The 27,976-nt window shown below is 38.3% G+C and overlaps 1 protein-coding gene across 1 annotated transcript; it reads right to left on the reverse strand.

Annotated features, from left to right (window-relative positions):
• Nucleotides 1-4: 4 nt before the first annotated feature.
• LOC143889360 (uncharacterized) lies at nt 5-25,641 on the reverse strand. Its single transcript, XM_077393563.1, has 4 exons — nt 25,380-25,641; nt 24,451-24,587; nt 807-911; nt 5-712 (listed from the first exon to the last, which is right to left on the reverse strand). Exons 1-4 carry the CDS (start codon nt 25,404-25,406, stop codon nt 289-291), a joined length of 693 nt encoding a protein of 230 aa, XP_077249678.1. The 5' UTR covers nt 25,407-25,641; the 3' UTR covers nt 5-288.
• Nucleotides 25,642-27,976: the final 2,335 nt, after the last annotated feature.

The raw sequence follows: 27,976 nt of genomic DNA on the forward strand, positions 1-27,976 counted from the left end.
TGAGGAGTCCCAAATCAATGTTCCTATGGAATTAAATCTAACCAATATCTGAACAATTACCTACAGTACTTCACTATACATTCATTCATGTAAAAAGTAAAGAGATGCATAAACAGAAACCAGAGCAGCGACAGAGAAGTGACAATATCTAAAAACAACATAATAACAAGGCCCCATCTACCTACCTAGTGTCATATTTCACAATGACCTGGCAAAGGAAACCAATAGTATTGAATTTTTACAAAGGGTCATTAACCTCCATGTAGATTTATTTACAGGGGAGATAGATCATTTTCGTCCGAGCCTTAGCAAGTGTTGCTGGTGCTTGGCGGCAGCTGCCTTGTCAGCAGCTTCACGCTTCATGGCCCTCTTCGCCCTTCGCCCGGTCACATCTTTTGCTACTTCTTTATTCTCATGGCCACGAGATGATGAACTAGCACCACCATCTCGAAAATTTTCTCGATTGATGGGCCTTGCTTCCTTACGCCCTCCCCTAACAAAACCATTGTCTCCCCACCTCCGGTTACCAATACGAAGACTCGATGAACTACTAAAGTAAACTTCGTCTAAATCATCAGTGGCATCCTCATAAGGGTAGAACAAATCTTCTTGTTCTTCATGCACTTCTTCGTGAGTCTCAAATGTCAATGGCACGAACCACGAGGCTCTAAGAAGCAAGCAAACACTCTCCTCAAACATATAATCATGAATGCTGCACATATAATAACATTTCATTTTAGTAGAAAGGCCATGTTATAGCTTATTTTCAAACTTCTTTAACAAAAAAGAGCAAGTCATAGTCATACCAGCCATCGAGTGAACGATGAATGTTGAGAAACTGAAATGGAAGCTTACACTGAGGGCAAGAGGGATTCTGGTTATATGTGGCCCAAACCAGGATGCATGTCACACTACATAGTCAACAATCACAAAAGAGGCAGCAATTAATATCCCAATGGTAGATCCATCTGAAACTTGAGTACAATTTTTTTTCTGAATGGCAGTTAAGTATAATTGTATAAATCCCTCATACCATTCTTTTGTATCAGCTAGCATCTGTATACATATTATAGCAAAGATAGACTTTAATAATCAAGCTTTTCAAAGCATTTGCTTCTTCTTCTTTTTTGAATTGCTGATGCATGGACAAGACATGAGAATGATTTATGTACTACTTCAAAAGTAATCAATGAATAAAACAAGGGAGCAAGTAAATGGGTAAAAATAACTACAATGTACCTATCAATCAAAATGAATGAGAGACCTTGTATAGTGAAGATAAACGTAGGTGATGCAGGACCAATGAGGAAAGGACTAACTAATCAAATTAGGATTTGCTCAATGTGTCCAAAGTAGAATCAAATCCAACCATACGATTTCAGATCAAAGGCAACCAAAACAAGCCTTAACCATTTTAATTAGATCCGACATTTGGATCTTAAAATCTAATCACTTTTAAATTTGATGGCTGGGATTAATCTCACCAGCCATCAGATAATTGATCAAATCCGTTCAAAGTGTTTCTCACAATGACCATACTAAACCCCAAGTATCCATGAGAACTTTTTACCTCAAGGTCACAGAAAACAGACCAACTCTCACATCAGATGATTGAGATTAACCCAAATAATCATCAGATTTCAGATATGGCCAATTCAGAATGTCCCTCTTTATAACAATAGTAAAACCCTATCTTCCACGGGAGCTTTAGATTTCAGATATGGTCAATTCAGAATGTCCCTCTTTATAACAATAGTAAAACCCTATCTTCCACGGGAGCTTTAGATTTCAAATAAATAAAAATAGAAGGGTTCACAGTATCCAATGATTGATATCGAACTATCTGACCAATGGATACAAGGTTTAATTCGAACAAATTACTCCAATTTAAGCTCCCTTAGCAAAACCCTTGGATCAAATTAACAATCTCACATGAACACATCACACGAATGGATGCTTTTGTATTTGTATCCTAAGATTTTGGAACTTGGCAGACCCCCGCAGAAAATCGTTGCAGTATCTAGTACCCTCACATGTATCCAGGAAACAAACAAGCACTGAAATTACCAAAATTTATATTATTATTTCTAGACTTCCTCAATTCAAATTGCTCCTTGGTTGGGAAAAGTGCCCATTCTTCCGATGAATTTCCAACAAACAAGCGTATGTTTTCACATGTTGTAAATTAGTGTTGCCTGCATTGAGATGCACCTAGATACATATTCACGTATTTTTGTCAATCACAGAAGATTAACAATCTTCAGGAGCTGATCCCTTCAAACAGCCCTGAGCGGATTTGTTTAAGTACCACTTATAGGGGCTAATATTCCACCCTCATGGTCTTATCACCACTACACAATGTGTTCCATGGACTTGTCATGGCATAATTCGGTTAGTATGCATCCTGAAACCTTACGGTTAACATAGAGGTCTAAACTGCTAAGAGGATTTTAAACAATTCCATAATACAGATTATGTGCAATAGTATAAAAAAGAGAGAACTAAGATGAATTATAAATTTATAATAAAATTGTCTTGCTAAGACCCATATTCTTTGAATGGGTTTCAAATAAATCTGCTAGCATGACGTAAGTTGGTATGAACGTAATTTTAATATTCTGTCTCAGTTACTTCACCACGAATGTAGTGACGCAGATCGTATCCCTTGTATATGCTTCAATTTCTTATGTGTCTTTCACTCTTTAATGATAAATGTCATTGCTTGATTATCACAACATACTCTAACAGGTTCCACGACAGGTTCCACAACCTTTTAAGTCTCCCCATAAATTTTTCAACTTAATGCTTCTTTTCTTGTCTCTGTAGCAGCTACATATTCAGTTTCCGCATGATTGAGTCACTGAGGATTGCTTGTTGCTACGCCAGGATATAGCAGCTCCACCAAATGTGAAAATATATCGGGTGGTAGATTTTCATTCAAAGAGGACTCCTTGCAATCTACATCAAAATATCCCAGTAGCTTTAGTTCCACTCCTCTAAAACCCACTGTGTATCCTTACTGCTAGGTAGCTTTAAGGTATCTGGGTACACGTTTAGAAACTTTCTAGTGTAACAGTCTTGGCTTTCTACGAACCATTACCAATGGAAAGCAGAGGTTAGATTGCTTATATAGCATCACATATATTAGACTTCCTATAGTTGAAGTGTACGGAACATTTTCCACGTATGCTATTTCCTCAGTAGTTTTTGCACACTACTCTTTATTGAGTCTTTTTGCCAATGAAATGGGCATATCCATAAGTTTTTGTTGCTTATATAGAATCACATACAATAGACTTCCTACAATTGAAGTGTATGGAACATTTTCCACATATGCTATTTCCTCAGTAGTTTTTGCACACTACTCTTTATTGAGTCTTTTTGCCAATAAAATGGGAATATCCATAAGTTTTTCCCCTTCCATTACAAAGCATTTTTAGTAAGCATCAAAATAAATTTCTTGTTAGTCAGCATTTGGTTAGGTCTATCCCTACGTATTTTAATGCCCGTAATGCATGAAGCCTCACCTAGGTCTTTCATTTCAAATAATTGTGATAACCATGTTTTAGTTTCAAATAATAGATCCATATCGCTAACAGCAATCAGAATATAGTCCACATAAAAAAAAATACAACTCTGTATATATACAATGATAACTTTTTGTCTTTCAAAAATTAAAACTTTCCATGGCTCTATGGAAAAGGATTTCTTGCCTAGGAGCTTGTTCCATGTCAGAAATGATTTCTACAATCAGCTTGTGTTAAATTCATTTCCTTTATCAATGAAACCCTATCATTAAGTCATGTAAGCTTCCTCTTGCAAGTCTCCATTTAAAAAAATTAAAAAAAGTTCTCTTAACAGGCATTCAATTGAGCTCATAGTCAAAGTAGGCTATAAAGAGCTACCAAAATCCTAATAATGTAAACTTTACCATGGGTGAGACAGTATCTAAAGTCTATTCCTTCTTTTTGAATATAGCCTTTTGCTAAGTCCCATTTGTATTTTCCAATTGTTTCATTAGACTTTCTACTTAAAAATCCACTTACAACCTATCGTTTTCAGTCTTGAGGTGGTTCCACTAATGTAAAAACCTCATTTTTCATGATGGAATTCATTTCCTCCATCTGACGTGGGTATCTATCTTCGAAGCAGAAACCTTCTCTCGGAGTGCCGCTCCCACCTCGGAACCTCGATTCGGCGCTCCTTAGGAAGGAGCTTCAAGGGAGCGCGACCCAGAGAGACGGGAACCGCTCTAATGACGCTCCCAACATGCTTCTATTACTCTATAAGTCCCACTGCCACCAACTCCCTTACATCAAACTCCCCCAACTCTTCAAAGTACTTCATTGGAACAAGCACAAAGGCTTGTGCATCTTTAGAAGGCACGAGGAACGAGTGCACATGACTGAAGATGGTTAGAAACTAGTTTTAAGATGTACTTAAATTTTGAAAGATACATATGAAAATGGTTAGAAACTATTATTTCAGTTAAGCAATGGCTCCCCACAAAATTTCATAGGGAGATAAGGATGTGTCATCATCAATCTGGCCATGTCTAATAATGTTCTATTCCTCCTGTCGACAACAAAATTTTGTTGAGGAGAGTACATGGCATGACGATTTGGTGAATAATATCATGTTACTTGACCAATGAATCATAAGTATGACATATATTCACCAATGGTGCCATCCCCAAGTACCTTAATCTTCTTATCTAACTGGTTTCCAAAATCAAGTTTATATTCCTAGAAATTTTCTATGGCGTCAAATTTACCATTGATGAGGTAGACAAATGTATCTAGTCAAGTCATCTAGGGAGGTGACAAAATAGGAGTGGTTCTTTCTAATCAGTGTAGTAAAGGGTCCTCGAACATTAAACTACATAATGTGAAGCAATTCCTTGGATCATTCAGGTTTCCCAAAAGGTATCCTCCAACTCATCTTTTCCATATAACAGGATTTACATAGACCCAAGTCTTCTCATGTGATTCTTATGGTAACACCCACATCAATTAGTCTTTCCATTCTTTTTTTTTCTTGAATGGTAGTTTAGTCTTTCCATTCTACCCTTCCAAAGGTACCCAATCTAAGGTGTCACAGGTATATGCAAGAAATCTTTTTTCTGATGCAGCGTTTTAATTTCAAGTTATCATATTTGATTAAAGGCTTTCTTTCCTTTAGTTCTAGAGTTCTCATGAATGCTTTCAATCAATCCATTATCACAACATGGCACAACGATATAAGCTGAAAAATTCAATTTATTTCCAGAAAAAATTGTACATAACAATTTTCTAAAGCCCATTAATTAAATATGCAATAAGTACAAAGTGCCTCATCTCGATAACTACTACTACTAGGGGTGCAACTCGGGTCGGGGGGTCGGGTTTTCCAAAACCCTACGCTACCCAAGAATTATCTCGAGCTGGGACGGGTCGAATTTTTTACAGGAAAACCCGAGATTCGTAAACCCGACCCTACCCAAGATAGTTTCTCGGGTCAGGTCGGGTCGGGTTTTCATTTTTTTAGCGAAGGATAGTGACTAATTTTAAAGATCGTAGAAAAAAATAAAACAAATCTTCACACCAAAAATCTCTAAGTTTATGTCATCAAGTGTTAAATTTAAGGACACTATATTTTCACATAACAGACATGATCACTTCAATGAAAACAATTGTATCAATATAATGGAAAATAATTTTCTCTTTTTTTCAAGAGATATTTAAGAAGGTCACAGTTCACCCATATGAGTCGGGTCAGGTTTTCGGTTTCTGGTTTTTTTTTCTTTAAACCCGGCCCTACCCAAGATTGAGTCAGGTTTTCCAATTTAAAACCCAACCCTACCCAAGACCCATGATTTCTAAACCCGACCCATGTTATTTCTGGGTCGGGTCGATGTGGGTAGGGTAAAACCCGACCCAAGTTGCAGCCCTAACTACTACCTAGCAAATTTAATTATACTCAACTCAACTCAACTAAGCCTTTGTCCCAAACTAGTTGGGGTCGGCTAATGAATCCTTTAGGAAATTTTCATGAAGAAGGTGAAAGGATCTTCCTGGCTCAAATTGACTAAAAGTCTAATCTTGACACTAGTTGGGTTCGTCTGCATAGATCATTTTCTTCCATTCTATCCTATCCAGGGTAATGTTCTCTATTATGTTCCTAGCCCTCAAGTCTTTCATCATTGTTTCTACCCAAGTTGTTTTCTGTCTGCCCCTACCTCTTTTTACTCCATCAACTTGGCATGAGTCGCTTCTTCTTTGGAGCATCCAAAGTCCCATGTTGGATATGCCCAAACGATCTTAAGCTGTGCTCTCTCATCTTCTTCTCAATTGGTGCCACACTGCCATCCCCACCTTTTTACGGATGTCTTCATTTTTAATTTGATCTAACCTTGTGTGGCAGCACATCCATCTAAGCATTCGCATCTCTGCTACACTCATCTTATGCACATGCTGCTTCTTGGTGGCCCAACATTCTGAGCCGTACAGCATGGCTGGCGGCTGGCCTCACAGCTGTCTTATATAACTTTCCCTTCAACTTGGTAGGTATTTTACGATCGCACATAACTCTTGAAGCATGCTTCCACTTCAACCAACCTGCTCTTATTTTGTGGTTAACATCCTCTTCAATCTCTCCTTATGTAGGATTGAACCAAGATAGCGAAAGATATCTCTCTTAGGTACCTCCTGTTCAGTCATATTTACTACATCCTCACCCTGCCTCCTTACATTACTAAAGTTGCACTCCATATACATTGTCTTAGTCCTGCTCAGTCTAAAACCTTTGGATTCCAAAGTAGTTCTCCATAACTCTAACTTAGCTTTAACTCCTGCTTTGGTTTCATCAATTAATACTATGTCATCTGCAAATAACATACACCACGACACCTCGTCCTAGATACCCTTCGTAAGTTCATCCATAACTTAGCAAATTTAATTATAAATGAATATATAATTTGGGAACAAAAAGAAGATTCTTCCACATAGTCAGTGTGTACCAACCAAGTATCCTTTAGGTAGAGTTGTTATCCATCTAGAAATCTTAGCACGCACATTTAGATTCCGACCACTTCCATTGTCACGACAGTACTCATATAGATAAATCGCTCACCTTTTTAACTTTTTTAGGTCGCTGAAACCACCCTTGTGCATTGACATGTGAGGAGTGCAACCATAGTCGAACCACCTAGAATTGGCAGACACAAAAGCTACTAGAGATTATGTGCATACAAAGTAGTAGTCTCTTGGTTTTCGTGCTTTATTACTTTTTTTTGAACAGATAATTTTATTAATTAAACAGAAAATCAAACAACACAAATGAATAGGAAAAAAACAAAGGGGTCTATGGCCCCACAAATTGGGCATGTCATCCCACACCCTTAGTACATATAAGATTCTTGGATTTTGCTAATTTATCAGATTAGCATTTCTTTACCGATAGATGTGGGTAAAGGAGATGTCCTAGTAAGCCCCAAACCACTTATCCATGTCACAGAGGAGTCCTATGAATCTCCAAGGATGGATGCTCTCATTCTTCAGCCAAGATATTGTTCTAAGTGAATCGCCCTCAATCCACACTTTCTTGACATCAAAGTTCCTTAAACATCCAACCTTGGTTTCTTCACCCTTTATTGTGAACATTCCGCTCTAAGGTGCCTAAACTTGCAATAATAGCGACATCTGGACTTCCTCTTGTCAATTGGTTTACAATCAAACTTCTTAGTGTTTTACCTATCATTTTGACTCATCTTCCCCTTAGTATCACATATCATTATTTTTCTAGCAAACTCTGAGACACAAACCTAGTTTTGCTTTTCCTTGCGGGTTTATACAGTGTTCTTCCATCAAGAAGTGATACTTGAGTCAATTTTCCATTCTGATCGTGAGAAAGGCATAGGGAACGTTTTCAAAACGGTGGAAGTGAATACCCACCACAAGGAAGTCTTATGATATAGTGTATCCACGCACTTTAAGGTCCTCCACGAGAATAATCATCTCGTTATGGTGATCCTTAACAAATGTTTCCTCAAGCATCTTCCCATTGAAGTACTGGACCATCAACATTCTAGTCTGACAGACATATCCCAAAAAACTATTTTCAAAGCAATCATTAATTCTTTAGCAAAGCTATACTTCTCATACTTTAGCTAGGTTTTCAATCATGGATCGGAGCATATAAATCATAGTCAACTTGTCAGCCCTTTTCCAGCGATTGTAAGCTTCATATTTTTACTTGTGTTGAGAGCTTCATATACCAACTCATGAAGCTGGAATTCTTTAGATTATAATTTGTCAATATCTTATTCTCATGTAATTCACTCTTAGAAACAATGATAATGTAGATAAACAAGCAATCTGAAATGAATTAACACAACTACGATAGCTTACACTGCTTGGTGGTGTGATCTGGCAATCTTGATTTGATAAGAACAAATGTCTTGGGAATTCTTCCGGAAGGGTGTATCTCGGGATAATATTAAAAAAATTATTTTTGAGATTATAATTTTATATCATGGAAAATTGGAAAAATAAACGATTAATAATAAATAAAATTTAAAAATTAAGAACAAAATTAGGAAAACAATTAATATCATGAATTTATTGTGATATTTTAGTGATACTTTGCAGTAAAAAATACATATCTCGATGATTTTTCAGAATCTAAAAGCACAATAAAGATTTTGTTGTTTTATCAAAAATTTGCAATTTTTTTTTTTTTTTGGAAAATGATCAAAAATTTGCAACGTATTGCGATATTTTCAGAAGTATAAGAGAAATTTGCGACTGTGTGTGTTGATGGAGTACGGCTCAAAATGGTAATAGGGCCAACTCGATAAAGAACAGATGGCCAAGATTGTCTCACGATTTGAGCTCTGTATGACGTAGACAAGGCCCTATTAGTATTTGGTAGGTTTGGGTTGGGAAAAGGCAAGAGAAAATGCCACAAAAATTTTGATGAGAAACCCCATAAAATGACTTATGTCAGGTTGAAAGCCACACAAAATGGGAGTTAATGATGACAACTCATTTTGGGTGACCCGCGGGTCATCAAAGCAAGGGCATGATGGCATAACCTTACCACGAACTAACCACGAGAGAAAATTTGGGCAAGGGTTCATGAAACAACCAAGAGAAATGGAAAAGCAAGTAAAATCAGCACAAGAATTATGTCAATGTATTTAAAGAAATCAACAACAAGAAGCCAAAGCAAACAAGAGGGAGAATGAGAACCCTAGTTGGTCGTCTCATTTAAACATCACCTGGGGGAATTGATGCAAGTACATGCCTTCAAAGTACGTGAAAGGAGACACAAAAAAAGAACTTGAATCCGATTGATGGTGATGAGTACTTGGCTTTAGATCCCAAACGTTAGGGAGTTATCTACATCCTTTTATTGAGTTTATTATCAGTTCTATGAAGTTAAGGGGTATATTAATCATTCTCTTAAGTTATGCCTAATGAATATATGTATTTTGAGAACTTGACTCTGTAGAGTTGTATTACTGATACTACTGAAAGAGAGCAGCATCAAGCTCCAGCAGATCTCGTAACAGGACCCACGTGTTCTCAATTGGGAGGGGGAGGGGGTTGCCCTTAAACTTTACAAGAACCTTCCCCACAACACTGATTGTAGTGAAGATAGACTCGGAATCTAAAATGTATTCAATCTGGTCTGTCGGCTTCCCTGGGAGATCACCAACATGGGCAAAGATCCATCATGTGATAACTCTCATCATGATCTGGATAATCATATAGATCGGCAATATTAAAGATGTGACTGATATTCTAATATGTTAGGAACTCCTACATGCATGCATTGGTTCAACCTTCTTCACAATCTTGCATGGCCCAAACATTTTAGCCTTCAGCTTATGATAAGTGCTCTATGGGAATCTCTCCTTTCACAATTAAACCATAACTTGATCGCCCAACCTCATATTCCTTGCCCCTTCTCATGTCAAACCTCTCCTTGTATTGATCATTACTAGCATTGATGGTTCTTCAGTTCCTTATGTAATTGATGAACGTGATCAGCATACGCTTCAGCATCATCACCAACATACATGTTAGTAGGCAGAGAAGGTAAGTCCGGGACATGATTAGGAGACCTACCATTTGGCAATCACAAAAGTTGAACGACCCGTAGAGCAATTAGCACTAGCATTATATGCATACGCAGCTTGGTCTATGACTAAAACATTATCTCTTTAATATGAATGACTCTTAAAACATATCTCCATATAAACTAGGACTCTGGACAACTTTAACATGGGCTTCAAATAAGTCAAGAACTCTAATAGAAAAAGAACATTTGAAGTTTTTGTAACACTTTATGGGCCCCACTTTTATGATGAATTCACTCAAGTGATTGAAGCAATTTTATAACAAAAAGACTCTAGTACCAACTATCACTTAAAAGGACTCAAATAACAATCTAAGACTATAATTTAAAGACCCTTTTAACATTAATGATGGGACATATTTTCCTATTTAACTACTTGATTCTTGTGAAGGAGAGTCCCCAATTCCCCATCATTATCCCCTGCTTGACAAAGACTTGACTCCATTGAGAAAAAGGATCAGGGTGGACGTGCTAAGAAGTCATTAGTATTGATCCATGTGCAAGTAGACGCCTTAATAGATTTCCCAAAGTTCGGTCAGTCACCTCGATCTGCCTGTCAGTCTGTGGATGATGCCAGCCTAGCTCTAATACCAAAGATGTGAATCCATAACAGTCAAGAGAACGAGAGAAACGAAAGATAATCAAGATCAAGAACAAAAGAGAGTAGAGATCAGATGTTCCCTAATCTACAACTTCAAACCCAACAAATACCGATAAGCGGCAATCTCTTCGGATTCAGCCAACCCATTCGCAGATGCATGGTTTTTAATGCATCTGTGTATTCTTCTATGATTTGTGGACACGGACACGGGTGTCGCGTGTTGACACGGACACGGAGTGTCGGACACAGCAACCCTTCAAAATGTAGAAACAGGGACACAGCTACATACACATATATTAAAAACCAGTGCCAACACTAAAATTATGAATTTAGGAGGAAGGATACTAAAAGAGGGTTTTCCTTCTAGGAAAAAAAACCATAGAAAAGGGGTATTAAAAAAATATGATAATTTCCTTTTGCACTCATATTCCAATATCTTAAATCTAGGGAAATGGTATCAGAGCACACCCATATTTTGATATTTCCACAAACCCAGCCGTCTTTTCTTCTTTAATTGTCTTGTGAGAGCTTTTGGGAAATGTAGATAACCTTTTCACAACTCTTTAAATACTAAAAGACAAGATGGTCTATGAAAATATCAAAATATAGTTGTGCTGATATTATTTCACTAGTCTTTAAATACTAGAAGACAAGATGGTCTGTGAAAATATCAAAATATGGTTGTGCTGATATCATTTCCCTGAATGTAGTGTCCAATTGAATCTAAGGAAATTTGGTCAAATGGGGACAAAAAATAGCTGAAATAGTGAAATGGGGACACCAGTTTTAAACTTGTGAAATGGGTCTATTTCACTTTTCCTGACATTGTTTTTTACCTAAATACCCCTCCATCCAAAAAAGACACTGTAAACAATAAAACCTTTTCTCTTCCTTTTTCCACCCACCACATTTACTGCCCCTCTCCCTTCAACAATCCCCATTAATGCCTGAAACGAAAGAAATGGAGCAAAAGGTTAGTTTTGTTTTGTCCTATTAGGTTTTGTGCTTTAACATCTTCTCATTAATGTATTTGATAACCCTGTATTTTATATGATGTATAAGGGTGTATAAGGGTTATTAGTGTTTGATGACCCTGCTGATAGAGTTGCTACCATTGGCTTGAACCCTTGATAGGCACTTCATAACAAGCATGTATATGAACAGTGGTTTAGGAACGTGGTGATCTCTTATTTGTACGTGATAAGGGTTATCTAAGAGATAATCCAAAAAATAATCCCTTCTTTTGGCCTTGATAATCCCTTAGAAAACCCCCATTTAGGAACTGAAGTCCATAACCCTATTATTAAACTTGAGAACCCATTCTGTCCAATTGAAAACACCCTAGATAAGCCCCATTTAGCCACAACTTTATAGTTTAGAACCCCTGTGTAAAATTCGAGAAAAATGCCCGAATCAATGGTTTCTCTTCATTTACACTATGATGAACATTTGAATGATAAAGTTTCTTGGGAATATGTAGGAGGGAGGAAGACATTGTTATCGGTTAGCCGCCAAATCAATTTCGAAGAATTTCAAGCTGCAATCCAAAGAAAAATTGGTATAATAAAAAGGCATGTTTTATTATCAATAAAATGTCGATACGTTGTTAATCCATATATAATCACTTTAATCGACGTTGATGATGATGATGGAATCCAAACAATGTTGAGGATGTTTGACAAAAACATTCAATTCTGTGATGATATACATAACGAAAACCGTAAGTGACAATGGTATTAATTCATTGAATCTGTCAATGCTTCCCCCAAACAATGTTTGTATTAGTAGACCCTCTATTAATCCTGACATTTCATCTATTTCGATTCCGCTCCAAAAATGTCCACACGAATGGGAAAATGTCAAACTTCGCCCGCGTTTTGAAGTGGACTTGCAAAAATACTACAAAAGTGAATTTGATGGGAGATATGTAAGTGAAGAGATCCTTGATACCAGTATAGGAGGTGCTCCAGGAGAACTCAGCCTAAGGTATTTTAGTTCTTTGGTAATCTTTCAAGACTTACATATTTCAAATTATGAATTAATCATATGGATCGAGCCTGATTACATATTGCCGATCTATGCAAGTCTCGATTTTTTTTTTTCAAATGGAAAACAAATTAGGTCTCGATTTCACTTAAACAAAACATTGGCAAGTGGTTTGCATGCCAACCATGTTACCGGAGGTATAGATGAGTTACAAAATGTTCGAGATCGTGAACTGGACTTCAATAATGTTTTTGAAGATGTATTCCGTATAAGGGGTTTAGATTCAATAAAAGAAAGAAATCATGATGATAATTATTATTATGATGATGATGAGGAGGAGAAGGATGAGGATGATCATCATGGAAACATTTGTGTTAGTCCAACCGCTCAGCCTATCAAAGTAGGTTATCTTATCAGAGGTGGTACTCAATCGGTTCTGACTGACACTAGTCTGCCAAAGGAAGCAGATGGCATGTTTGTTAGAGCCCATGAGGTAGAAGCTGATAATTTACAATTTGACCAGTTAACGGTTGGGGCAATGTTTTCTGACATGAGATATTTAAAGAAGGTTGCTCGAGAATATGCTATTCGACAGAGATTCATTTTCGTGAAGTCAAAAGGCAACACGCAAAAAGTATTACGTTCGATGCAAGGAAGATGGTTGCAAATGGCATATAACGGTTGTGAATAGTATGACCTTCGTGGTAGTGAAGTTGTTTGTTGCCGACCATACGTGTACAACTAAAATAAAGGGCAATGATCGTCCTCTTGTTACAGCAGCTTGGGTAGCTGAGACATGTTTACGTTTATTCGCTCGCCCAGAAGACGTGCGTACAAGGATCATAAGAGAATATATCAAGATGCACTGGGGTATAACCATAAGCTATTGGAAAGCGTACAATGCGATGAACATCATACTTGAGATTAAGTGTGGGAATATCGAGGACTCTTACCGCATATTGCCTGCATTTGCAGTTGAGATTATGAGCAGAAATCCTAGAAGCTACATGCATGTTTTTCGACATAGAGATTTACGTCCAAGGGGAGATGATAAATTTGCTCGCTTATTCTGGACATTTGGTCCCTGCATACGTTCTTTTCGAACAATAAGACCTATAGTTTTGGTGGATGGGACACATCTGCGAAGAAAATATCTAGGAATCTTATTGATTGCAATCGGTGTCGATGGTAACAATGGTTTATATCCATTCACTTTATACTCCGATCGGCGGAAGGGGTTGTTGCAGGCAGTACCTACAGTATTTCCCAATTGTCATTATAGTTATTGCATGCGTCACCTCGCCGCCAACTTTTGCTCCGACTTCAAAGATCTTCTACTTGAGAGATTGTTCTGGAGAGCCGCACGGACATTGAGAGAGTGTTTTCAAAGAAAGAATGGAGAAGATTAAGGCAAAGAATGAACGTGCACACAAGTGGATAAATAACATTCCGAACGAAAACTGGGCTAGTTTTTATTTCAAGGGGGATAGGTATGATGTATTGACTATGAATAGATCGGAGTGCTTCAATGTTGTCTTGAAGGATGCCAGAAAATTGCCGATTGCCTCATTGGTAGAGCACACTAGATATCAGACTACTCAACTCATTCAGCAGCGTCAGAGATTGAGTCGTAGTTGGCACCCAAAGTTGACTGATTTAGCAGAAGAATGTATGAAGTTAGCAAGGGGAGAGAGCTGCAATATACACCATATCGAGTAGGAAATCATGAATTTGAAGTAAATTCCCTTGAAACTACAGATTCCGTAGATTTGATAACTCGAACGTGTCGTTGTCGTGCCTTCCAAGCATACGGACTTCTGTGTGGACATGCAATGAAGCCATTAACGTCACAGAATTTGATGCGTACGATTACTGCGATGAATGCTTTCATGTAGAGAGGTATCGAGATACGTATGCTGAGGTTGTGCACCCAACACTAGATCGGACGCAATGGCATGAAAGTCCCGAACCATTGATGACGATATTACCACCGCTTGTAAAGCGACCGCCTGGAAGGCCACGTACTAGAAGAACGGATCGCGAGTTGAAAGGTGGATTACATTACAAGTGCACCCGATGTCGACAACTTAGTCACAATAGAAGAAGTTGTAAAAAACCTCCCGTCGTAAGACAAAACCTCGACGAAACTACTATTGGACCTTCTGCACCCATACTCACAAGGTCGGGCATACCTTGTCAAGCTCCCTTCTTCACGGAAGGGTGTGGGCTTCTCTGCGGGAGAAGTTGTGTATGAATTTTTTTATGTACTCCGACGCTTTGATAAATTTTTTTGTTATTTTGTAAACTTTGGTTGTACTCGAAACTGAAAGGGTACTCATATGAATTTATAAATTTTTTGGAGAAGTTACCCTACTGTTCCAGTTCTTTTCTGTTTTTTGGTTGGTCTCCTGGAAGGGCTATCAAGTCATTACAATTTGGGTGATCATATATTAAACTGGGGATAAACATTGTGAACAATTGGGTTATCTAATATTAAAATGAGATTATTAAAATCATAATGGCGTTATGAACTCATAATTTTGTTCCAGTACTTCCCTGTTACTTCTGGAAAGGGTTATCAAGTCCATCTAAATGGGTTTATGTAATATGAACATGGGTTACCAAATATGGAAATGGGGTTGTCAAGTCATCATTTTGTTCCAGTTCAATTCTGATACATCTGGAGAGAGTTATCAAGTCCATCCAAATAGGGTTACTGAATATTAAAATAGGGTTATAAAATATGGAAATGGGGTTATCATGTATGCTCATTTCCAGTTCTTCCCTGTTAAGTCTGGAAAGGGTTACAACGTAATGGGGTTGTCAAGTCATCATTTTGTTCCAGTTCAATTCTGTTACATCTGGAGAGGGTTATCGGCAGGTTGGCCGAGCATGGATGGGTGGCCCTCATTGTAGCGGATGAATTAGTAGATTTTCTTCGTTGGTTTTAGCTGGTCTAGGAGTATGCTCCTGGCCATCCTTAATTGATTTTGTGTATTGCAAGTTGAGACCTCTGGTCCCCAATGTAACTTCCATAGTATCAACAAAATTATCATCTTTCAAAAAAAAAAATATCCAGAATAAGCGAGCAAATTTATCTCCCCTTGGACGTAAATCTCTATGTCGAAAAACACGCATGTAGCTTCCAGGATTTCTGCTCATGATCTCAACTGCAAATGCAGGCATTTTGCGGTAGGAGTCATCGACATTCCCACACTTAATCTCAAGTATGATGTTCATCGCATCGTACGCTTTTCCAATAGCTTATAGTTATACCCTAGTGCATCTCGATATATTCTCTTATGATCCTTGTACGGACGTCTTCTGGGCGAGCGAATAAACGTAAACATAACTCAGCTACCCAAGTTGTTGTAACAAGAGGGTGATCATTACCCCTTATTTTAGTTGTACACGTATGGTCGGCAACGAGCAACTTCACTACCACGAAGGTCATACGATTCACACCCGTTATACGCCATTTGCAACCATCTTCCTTGCATCGAACGTAATACTTTTTTCGTGTTCCCTTTGACTTCACAAAAATGAATCTTTGTCGAATAGCATATTCTTGAGCAACCTTCTTGAAGTATCTCATGTCAGAAAACATTGCCCCAACCGTTGACTGGTCAGCTTCTACCTCATGGGCTCCAACAAACATGCCATCTACTTCCTTTGGCAGACTAGTGTTAGTCAGAACCGATTGAGTACCACCTCTGATAGGAGTACCCCCTTTGATAGGATAACCTACTATGATAGGCTGAGCAGTTGGACTAATACCGATGTTTCTATGATGATCATCCTCCTGCTCCTCCTCCTCATCATCATCATCATTATCATCATCATTTTTTCCTTCTACCGAATCTAAACCCCTTACACGGAAACCATCTTCAAAAACATTATTGAAGTCAAGTTCAAGATCTCGAACATTTTGTAACTCATCTATACCTCCGGTAACATGGTTAGCATGCAAACCATTTGCTAATGTTTCGTTTAAGTTAAATCGAGACCTGCATAGTTCGGCAATATATAATCAGGCTCGATCCATATGATTAATTCATAATTTGAAATATGGAAGTCTTGAAAGATTAAAAAAGAACTAAAATACCTTAGGCTGAGTTCTCCAGGAGCACCTCTTATACTGGTATCAAGTATCTCTTCACTTACATATCTTCCATCAAATTCACTTTCGTGGTCTTTTTGCAAGTCAACTTCAAAACGCGGGCAAAGTTTAACATTTTCCCGTTCGCGTGGATATTTTTGGAGCGGAATCGAAGTAGATGGAATGTCAGGATTAATAGAGGTTCTATTCATACAAACATTGTTTGGGGGAAGCATTGACGGATTCAATGAATTAATACCGTTGTCACTTATAGTTTTCGTTATGTATATCATCACAGAATTGAACATGTCTTTGTCAAACATCCTCAACATTGTTTGGAGGCCATCATCATCATCGACGTCGATTAAAGTGATTATATATGGATCAATAACGTATCGACATTTTATCGATAATAAAACATGCCTTTCTATTATACCAATTCTTCTTTGGATTGCAGCTTCAAATTCTTTAAAATTGATTCGGCGGCTAACCGATAGCAATGTCTTCCTCCTCCCGACATATTCCCAAGAAACTTCATCCTTCAAATGCCCATCATAGTGTAAAAGAAGAGAAACCATTGATTCGGGCATTTTTCTAGAATTTTACACAGGGGTTCTAAACTCTCTAACATAAACTTCGAGTCTCTAAAATAGGCTATAATGTTGTGGCTAAATAGGGCTTATCTAGGGTGTTTCAATTGGACAGAATGGGTTCTCAAGTCTAATAATAGGGTTATGGACTTCAGTACCTAAATGAGGGTTTTCTAAGGGATTATCAAGGCCAAAAAACAAGGGATTTTTTTTGGATTATCCCTTAGATAACCCTTATCAAGTACAAATAAGAGATTACCACGCTCATAAACCATTGTTCCTCTACATGCTTGTTATGAAGTGCCTATAAAGGGTTCAAGTCAATGGTAGCAACTCTATCAGCAGGGTCATCAAACATTAATAACCCTTATACACCCTTATACACCATATAAAAGACAGGGTTATCAAATACATTAATGAGAAGATATTAAAGCACAAACCCTAACAGAACAAAAAAACTAACATTTTTATCCATTTCTTTCGTTTCAGACGTTAATGGAGATTGGTGAAGGGAGAGGGGCGGTAAATGTGGTGGGTGGAAAAAGGAAGAGAAAAGGTTATATTGTTTACTGTGTCTTTTTTGGATGAAGGAGTATTTAGGTAAAAAACAATGTCAGGAAAAGTGAAATGGACCCATTTCACAAGCTTTAAAAATTGGTGTCCCCATTTCACTATTTCAGCTATTTTTTGTCCCCATTTGACCAAATTTCCTTTTTAAAATGAAGAAAACAAGCCTGAGGGGTATTTAGGTAAAACACAATGTTAGGAAAATTGAAATTGACCCATTTCACAAGTTTGAAAAGCAGTGGTACCGGTTCACTATTTCGGCTATTTTTTGTCCCCATATGGCAATTTTTTCCTGAATCTAAGGACTGTCATCCTTGTTCCACCACGAAAGTGTAAATACATCCTTGGAAGGTACTATCCTCACTTTAATGTATTCATGTTGACAGATTCTATCTGTCAGGTGCTGTCTGTCTCAGGTAACAGATAACCTGTCACCTCATAAGTCTACATTTAACAGTAAATAAAATATAAAAAGAAACCCTCTTATCTGTATTTCACAGTAAATAAAATTTAAAAAGTTATAAAGACAAATGCTTTTCACAGTAAATAAATAAAGTGTAAGGTGTATTGACAGCTGGTCCCATCACATCATATCTCTGCTTTTCACAGTAAAAAGTTAAAAAGAAATTTACAGTGAATAAAATGTACAATGACAGAGACAAGCCTGGCACACAGTATATTAAGAGGTTAAAAAAGTTAAAAGACACTGTAAATTAAAAAGTCACACAGAAAAGCCTAGGAAAATTCAGTGGACGTGTCTGAATGCGTGTCGACACGTGTCCACAGCCGTGTCAGTGTCGACACTAAAAAGCCACGTGTCCACAAATCATAGGTATTCTTCTACTGTCGTGTCCTTTTGACGAAGGTTTGGGACCTATCGAACAGATTTTTCTTGCAAATGAGGGGAGAGAATTTTCCCTTATATTTTATTTTCATACGCTACTAAGTTCGAAGGCTCGATTTCCTTACAAGAACGAAAGACTAGACCGTTGCCACCATATAGCCACAACCCTTTTAATTTTGCTTTAACAAAAGCTACTATCCGACTTGCCAGCATGCCTTGTTAAAAATAAAATAAAAAAGGGCAGCCCAGTGCACAAGGCTCCCGCCGTTGCACGAGGCTCCAGCATGCCTTGTTACTCAAAAAAAAAGTATCTACAGTCATCACCCAATCGAGGAAAGTCTTAGGATGCATTTTACCATTAAACTTCAGCACATTGAGCTTCACCCCTTTTTTTAGTCATAGTACAACCTCCTGTATGGACCCCTTTCCGTGTGATTTTTTATCCTCCTCTTCCACGCCCCTCAACATGAGATGTAGGGTTGTGATGCCCCTCATCAGCCTCCTAAAAAGTATTGATTCCATTGTCTTCCAACAAAATGCCACTGAAATGCTCTTCTTCATGTTCTTCATCAAAGTCTTCTTCCAGGCTCCAGCACATTCTCAGGTTGCAACAGTCGATTGCTTCTCGACACATGACCATCACAAGGTTGCTCCCTACGCAAGGCTTCAACCATCTACAATAGTGCTGCCACTTGCTGAATCTTAAAAAAAGACGACCACTTGATGCTGGATTAATTGTCCTCGATTTTTCATGGCCGAAGCAAGAGTAAACGAAACCTCGCTTCAACCATCTACAATAGGCAGCCACTTGCTGAGCGAGATCCTAAAAAAAGACAACCACTTGATGCTAGATTAATTGTCCTCGATTTTTCATGGCCGAAGCAAGAGTAAACGAAACCTCGCTTTGGGGACAAAATTTGATGATCCAAGAGAAATGGAAAAGGAAGTAAAGCCAGCACAAGAATGATGCGATTTATTTACAGAAATCAACAAGTAGCCAAAGAAAAAGAGAGGGAGAAAGAGAACTATAGCTCATTCGTCTCTTCCAAACTCCACCATTCATGTTCTTTTCAAGCGAGCAGAACACCCCTGCCCCCAATGATATCAATTAATCCATCCTTCTAAAATTATTTTAGAACTCAAAAATAATATTTTCATTAATCATAATTTACTTTTCTAATATTTAACAAAAAAATGAGATCAGTAAGGAGGAAACATTCAATTTAAAAGACTGGTAAATTTTAAAAAAAAAAAAAATCACAACTTAGAAGGAATAATATGCCGTTAAACATCATAAAACTAATAATAAACTAAATAAAAGGATGTATAAAACCTGTGCAAGTTTGGAAGCCACTCGCCCCGGGTTTTTAACACTTAAACTTTGATGGTTCAAGCTTGGGGAACCCTGGTACTTTAGGAATTACAAGACTTTTGACGGATGAAGCGCGTTCAGTGTTATGGTCCTTTGTGAGTCCTATTGGAATTGCAGACTCTAGCAAAGCGGAAGTGCAAGCTGCTTATCAGGAGATCAAGCTCCTTGAGAGAGAAGCCTTGGATAACATAGTGGTGGAAGGGGACTCTCTCAATGTGATTTATTGGCTTGGTGGCTCCCATTCTTTTCCCCGGAGATTTGCTTGCTTCTTTGATGAGATTCAAGAGAGAGTGGGAGGCTCACAGATTTCTTATCGGCACGTGAAGAGGTTGGCTAATAGCGAAGCCGATTGGCTAGATAGGGATGGCGTCTCTAATGAGCTGAAGGGGCTGTTTTATTTTATTGGCTTGTAACTTTCCCCTCTCTCTATGTGCTCTTGTATAGACCATCTCGATCATTTCACATTAATGAATATCTTTGCCAATAAAATAAAAAACCCTTATCGATTAGAATCTGCAGTCAACTGCTTATCACCATGCATTGGCTTCAAGTTCTTGTGTTTGTTTCACCTTTAATACACTTTAAGGACTTGTTGGTCCACGACTGCATAAGTTATTCAATGCGGCCTATGGCATGTCAGATCCAATCACTAGGCTCGTGATTAGGACCGGCCAAAAAGGTAGGCAACCCAACACAGGGATGATCAAGCAGGAAATGGTCCTCATCGATAATCAAAAAGGGTTTACTGATGTAGGGTACCATAGCAGGAGCTTTGATGCCAATTTATGTTCCGTACAATAGGATCTTAGGGAAGAAATGGGGTTAATATCAAAGGTGAGGGTGGGGTTCATGAGCAGAGGTAGTGGAGTTTTGTTTGGGAAAGAAATGAGGATAAGGGGAATTGGTTAAGGCGGAGATGGAGTGGGATGCTTTGGGTTTTACGGGAGCGAATAAAGGAGTGGCTATGATGTATAAGGGGTGAGTCGGTCAAACAAGAAGGTTTGATTGGAGTGAAGAGTGGTAGATTGGCTTGTGAAGTTTCTGCTCACATAGGCGGGTTGCGGCTAACAGAAATTTCCATTGGAAGGTCGCGGCTAAAACAAGAGACTTTTAGGGATGTATTGCAAAGAATTTCGGCTACAGAAATATGAAAGATTGTGGCTGTATTTTAAGAAATTTGTGATGAGGGGGTGCTAAAATATAGGGGTAATTACACGGCTAAATGAGGAGGTGGAGGGCGGCTAAGTTTTTTTTTTTTTTAGATTGACATTTATATATATTTTCATACTTACAATTACATAAAAGAGGGACCAGGAGTCCCCCGTGATCACAAGCATGAAGGAACATCGAAACAAGCTCCAATCTGCAGAAAGGGGAACCTTAAACAAAAGCAAAAAATGCTATCTGCCCAACTTCCTGGACAATCTTTAACACAGCCAGACTATAACACATTAGCAATCTTCAGCAGGAATCTTGAGAACCTCTCCTTCAAAGAACCAACCCGAAACAAAGCATTATGTCCCATGAATCCTATTCTCCATCAACTTCTTCCACAAGAAGACATACTATACCAAGGGCTCCCTTCAGCTGAAGCAAGGAAATAAGTGGCTCGAAACAAGTCGAGCATCTGCATCGTTTCATACACTCAGTTTGCTCTTCAATTACCTCAGAACATGAAAGAAAAAACATCTAAAGCAGCGAAGAACAAAGTTCCTAAAGCCCACTCAGATGATCCTTTACTATCTTCCGATTAGAATTGTTGTTCGAGATAGAGTTGCCGGGACCCCCTAACCCTAACAAAATCCCGTAATCAAGTACAAAGAAGCCACCCAATAAACTAAGCCCCAGCAAACACCGCACAACCTGAGAATATAATGAACCATCTAAACAACCATTCCTTCAGGATACTAAAGAACCATCTCTAAATTCTAATAACTCCTTCACCTCTTAAAGCCTTAAAGCAAGACCGAACAATTCCAAAAACCATCAAAAGACTTATTGAGATCCCATCAAAGACTCACATCAGAAGGCCAAAAAACCAGGAAGCAAAAGAGGGAAACGCAAAAGACTAAAACCTTAACTACAAGAAAAATAGGAGAAGGAGAGGTTCTCTAAGGGTTGGGGTCAGGGGACTCATCCTTTTTCTAGCTCTGACTTTTGACCTCTTCCTTTTCCTTTTCATTTTCCTTAACCAATCGATCATCCTGCCAAGTCCCAAACATGTCCCCTAAAAACAGGAGGTCTGCCGATACATCCCATGAACTGGCCTTCTCTTTAGTTCGAAAGATCGACAGATTCGCATAGGGAACTTCCTCAGCCCCCACTCTCTCCCTTTATTGGGCTATCCACCGCAATCTCTTTTCCTCTCTTTTTTCTAGGAATGCCTCCTTGAAAAACGGTAGTTTGTATTTCAGGACACAGGTTCTTTTAATGTTCCTCGAACCAGTTAGGAGAAAAAATTCGTCTATGTTCTTTCTTGCATCGGCTTTGAATTTCTTCCAATCCTTCTTTAAGATTTCCATTTCGAGCTAGGAGTGTTGGAGTTAATATGGGTGTGTTGACATGTATTTGTGTAATAATCAATAATTTTATGTGCATGTACGTGTCACCGTTTCTAGATTTTTGGATGTTGGTATGTCGGGCAACTCATATCCATGTTGAAACTCGACACATGAATCCATATCAACAAATTATGATTAGATATACTTTCTATTTTAGCTGTGTCCTAGTTTTTAGATTTTGGGGGTTTGCGGTGCCCAACACTCCATATCAATGTCGACACGCGACACTTGTGTACGTGTCCACAAATCATAGCTTTTAAGCAATCCCATGATACAAATGGTGTATAAAAGAGAAACAAAAGAAAATTAAGATTGACGCCAATAAAATTGTCTTGCAAGGCCACATAAAGTGTCATAAAATCCCAACATAATACAAACTGAAACTAATTGATTTTCTTTTTAAACTAATTGATTTATACTGGGTAAATCGTAGAATAGAAAGTAAAGTGAAAACACTCTTTTTCCCCAAAAGTGGTTGAGAATGTGTTCAGTTGACTTTTTCTTTTTTGAAAGATGTAAATGTGTTCAGTTGACTGGGGAAATGGTTTTTCAATATTTGCAACGTTTCTTGTAGAACCCATGTCAGCTGAGTTGGCGCCAACTGTTACCTCATTTATTTTCCTCTTAAAACAAGAGGGAAAGAGGGAAATCCACTCCCTCCTTCCTCTATCTCTCTCTCTCTAGCCTACTTCCAGCAACATGGGTTTTGGAGTAACTTCAAAACAGACAATCCCTCCCGCTCTCTCTGGACTAATGGCAGCAATGTGGGTATTGGAGCATCTTCAAAAAAAAAGATCCACCTCGGTGAGGTTCGAGTATCTTCAACAGAAGCAAAAACACATTCTAAAAGAAGGGTTTTGCTTTAAATGTTTCAAATATCGAGAGCCCCTCCTCCTAAAACAGGGATTTTGGAAACTTCATAAAAATTAAAAAAAAAAGGTCAATAAAGAAGATGGTTCATTTCAGCAAGCTGAACGAAAAACAACACTAAAAAAAAAGATGATTAATTCCAGAAAGCTTAAAAAAGAAAACTTGATAATTTCAGAAAGCTCAAAAAAGAAAGCTCAATGTCGGTTACAGAAATTTCCAGCCAAAAGGCTAGATTTTCGTCTGAAATCACTGATTTGCAACTCCTCTGATACGTTAATTTAACTTATTACAGAGATTTTCACCAAGAAGGAAAGATTCTTTCTCTCTAGAATATTCCTCCCTTTCCCTTTCCCTTTTCCTGTGGGTCAAACAACCAGTCGAATGAGAAAATTTTCGGATTCCCATTTATCACTTTCCTTGTCTATGCCCTATCAGCCACTCTCCTCCCGGCATCCAAACGGATCCTAAAGGGGAATGTTAAGGTGGGAAAACTGATATCAAAAGTCCTCTGCGATTTACTTTTCACACTGCAATCACAGTGATGAGAAGTGTAGTACCCTTGATTAGATGAGCTCCTAAATAGTCAAAACAAGTAGGCCCAAGTTATTTCCATTCAAAGAGGATGATAAGATTCACCAAAGAAAACACTCAAGATTACTTCACATTTTTTATTTATATTTCCTTTTTTTCATCAATTCACATCTACATCTATATTTGATGTTCACGAGAAATAAGAAAATCCATAAGCCAAAACAATGTGATAGATTGCCATCTATTATCAACCAATGATCACATAAAGATTGTTAGACAAAAATAAGATAGAGATTTTTAGACAAACCAGTAAGCATGCTCGCAACCTTTTACAAGGGCAGTTTCTTGAAGAGGTATCCTCTCCAAGCATATTGCGCAGAGCCCAAAATCGTTGACCATTCCACATGAGATAGTGCACTCAATCCCCTTGTGATCAATTGATACCTGAAAAATTGGGAAAGTAATGAGCTGAAAGACAAAGAGCAAGCAAGCAATCAAAAGGAAAAGGAATTAATACAATTCCATCAACTTCATTCCAAATAAAAAGACTGAAAGAACATATCCCCTTCTCATCAACAGACACCTGAAAAATTGAGTAAGTAATGGATGGAAAGACAAAGTGCAAGCAATTAAAAGGAAAATGTTACGTGCCTAATTGGCCATAAAACAAATAAACAAAGAGGAGAGAGGTTGATTCGAGCAATTCGAGAGGAACCATGACTCTCCTAAAATTGTTTCTGTAAAATTTTCTTCTCTGCCATTTTCATTGAAATACAAGAACAAAGTTAGTCACACATCATCAATCCATTTACCAACTTACAAGACGCATTATCAACAACTAACACCCACTACCCTAAAAAATGCATAACCCATAACTACATAAAAACTAAATTTTAACCCACCCCACATACATCATAATAAAAAGAATTAACACAATTCTATCAAGTTCATTCCAAATAAAAAGATTCAAACAACAGATCCCCTTCTAAAAGATTGTAAAAGTAATTGGCGGAAAAATAAAGGGCGGCAAATCAATTAAAAGGATAATGAATTACACAATTCCATCAAGTGCATTCCAAATAAAAAATATTCGAAAAACAGATCTGAGATTGAATGGGAAATAAAATAAACAAATTTGGTAAGAAAAAAATGAACAAAAAACCCTAACCCTAATGCATCATTATCCTTACACGTTAAAAGACAAAATCAATGCAAATAAAGAAGAAGCAATATTACCTTTTTGTCCCTCTGCTCTTCCTCCATGAAGATCTTGATGTTAGAACGGGAAGGAAGAATCAGAGGATTTCTAAGACTGTGGAGAGAGAGAGAGAGAGAGAGAAATATAAGGGTTCAAATTGGGAATGGCACACCCTTTTCAGATGGTCGGGTTACGGGTATGAAAATTGAAAAAGTTTTTGTTATCGGAAGCGTGGGTGGAGGACAAAAGGAAGGAGCGGGTTCACCGATGAGATGTCAGCGCTGGGAAATGGAATATTAATGGTTCCGAAAAGGGAATCTTTGTTTGGATATGCGGAAAAAAAATTATGGAAAATAATCTTTTTTTTGGGAGGGGGGGGGGGGATGATTTTTTCGCCTGGCTGTAGGATTATGCGCCCCACTGTTCAGGTGATTTGACGTAAAAAAGGGCTTAGGTCTGCCTACGATTCACGTGACCAGGGCGTTGCATAATCCTAGGGGGGAGCGAAAAAAATATCTCCTGAAAAGATCATCTACAGGCAGGGGCGGAGCCAGGAATTTACACTTGGGGGGCGGACCAATTTACACTTTGTATGCATTGGTCATTGGGGGAGGGGGCGGAGAGGGGGGGGGGGGGGCTAAAAAATTTCATTGGAAAAAAACTATAAACTATTTTTCCATGGGAAAAGATTTCATGCTGCCAAACATGGTGTTAATGGTCCAAAGTCCAAACCCCTCTAACTTCAATCGGCCCTCTCAAGTCTCAAATCTCTCTCCTTCTCACTCTCTAAAAAAAAAAGGAAATCAGAAGAGGAAAGAACACTAGGAAAAACATAAGCATAAACTGATAAATCCTAGAGAAAAATGAAATAAAAAGAACATAAAAGAATCAGAAACCTTAGAAATACGGGGGAAGAAAGGAATAGAACTAACATTTTCTCCTTCTTCTTCTACGATGGAGATTGAAGCAAGTCAACCAACTCAAGCAATTTTTTTGCAGAAAGTCAGAAACCCTTCTTGAGCGCTCAAGGAAAAGGGTAGTGAAGAGTTCAAAAAAAAAAATCTACCGAGAAACCCTAAAAACACTGTTGGGTATATATAATATAATCCATGTCTGTTCTAATATAAGCCCAATAGGTAATGGACCAAGTGTAGTGGGCCCATTTGGGCTGGAGCCCATTAACGGAAACCCTTCTTGAGCGCTCAAGGAAAAGGGTAGTGAAGAGTTCAAAAAAAAAAAAATCTACCGAGAAACCCTAAAAACATTGTTGGGTATATATAATATAATCCATGTATGTTCTAATATAAGCCCAATAGGTAATGGACCAGGTGTAGTGGGCCCATTTGGGCTGGAGCCCATTAACCTCTCATAACCCTAATGTATCTCTATATATAGGGGCTGGAGGCAACAAACTTGGTATTCCAAACTAGATACCTTGGGTGTAATGCTTTAAGCATCCTTGCTTAAACCCTAATACTCTAACAATCTTAAAGCATCACAAAAAACCTAATTTTTTCTTCTACGTCGGCTCCTCTTGAGATTGACCATCGCCGGTGAAACCCATCTCACGGCATCTTCTTTGCCAGTCGGTGAAACCCATCTCCAACAGAGGGTTTCTCACGGAATCTTCTCTGCCGCCGGTGAAACCCATCTCACGGAATCTTCTTTGCCGGTCGGTGAAACCCATCTCCAACAGAGGATTTCTCACGGGATCTTATTTGCCGCCGGTGAAACCCATCTCCCACAGAGGGTTTCTTAAAAAGAAACCAACACAAGAATCGGTTTGGGCGTGACCTTCTTCTCTTTCAAAAATCTGTACATAAGAGGCGAAACTTGTTGGGCACACAAGAATCGGTTTTCCAGATTGGGCATACCCATCCTCCTGTCTGACCAGCAGCCCTCTCTCCGTCGGATTCTCTTTTTCCGTTGGTCTCCCCTGTTGCCGCCGGTTCTATTGGGGAGTTGCAGAAATTTGTCCTGTGTTTCTGTCTAGTTGCTCGTCAAAGAAGAGGTGAAACTTGTTGGGTATAGAAGGATTCGGCATGGAGGTTTTGATGGGTAGAAAGGAAATTTAATTAATTCTCTCAACCTCCTGTGGTGGGAGAATTGGTTCAGAGGGGAGGTGAAGTGGCATCACCAGAGGGGTACAATAGTGAATTGGAGAGAGAGGGAGGAGTAAAGTTTATTGTTTTTCCCTCTTACCTTCCATCTCCTGTTGGTCGAATCACTTGGTGTGGCCAAACCCCCCTTGGACACATATTTGAGCAACCCTTGTGACCGAATCTTGTGAGGAGCTATAGCTTGTGGTGGAAACTACTTTGGGGCTTGATCTTGGTAACCGAAAGTGGTTCTTGCAATTCGGATCACGGATACGGTTCTCTGTTTTGGTTTGCAATTTGGTTCTCTCCAATCAGGTGCACTCTATCTATTTTTTAATTTCCTCTGAAATATCAAATGGAAAAGATTTCTATGCCTTTTGAGATGGTCAAACTTCACTTCTTTGGTGGATCTGAGTTTAACTCATGGAAGCGAAAGACTCAATTCAGTCTAAAATATATGAATTGTTTTTACACTGTTTGAGTACCTTTGCTGAGACGGATGAAGAAGTTGATGAATCTCAATGGCTTAGAGATGA

Source organism: Tasmannia lanceolata, unplaced genomic scaffold (genome assembly GCF_043159265.1).
Source record: "Tasmannia lanceolata isolate RefF3 unplaced genomic scaffold, GAP_Taslan_0.1 ptg000002l, whole genome shotgun sequence".
Taxonomy (NCBI): Eukaryota; Viridiplantae; Streptophyta; class Magnoliopsida; order Canellales; family Winteraceae; genus Tasmannia; species Tasmannia lanceolata.

Excerpts from the sequence above, each read along its gene's own strand:
- LOC143889360 (XM_077393563.1), bottom strand. The coding sequence starts at position 25,406 with ATGGAGGAAGAGCAGAGGGACAAAAAG. Across the intron at positions 24,588-25,379 it reads AAGAGCAGAGGGACAAAAAG|GTATCAATTGATCACAAGGG; the intron begins GTAATATTGCTT and ends CCAATTTTTCAG. Across the intron at positions 912-24,450 it reads GGTTGCGAGCATGCTTACTG|TGTGACATGCATCCTGGTTT; the intron begins GTTTGTCTAAAA and ends TTGACTATGTAG.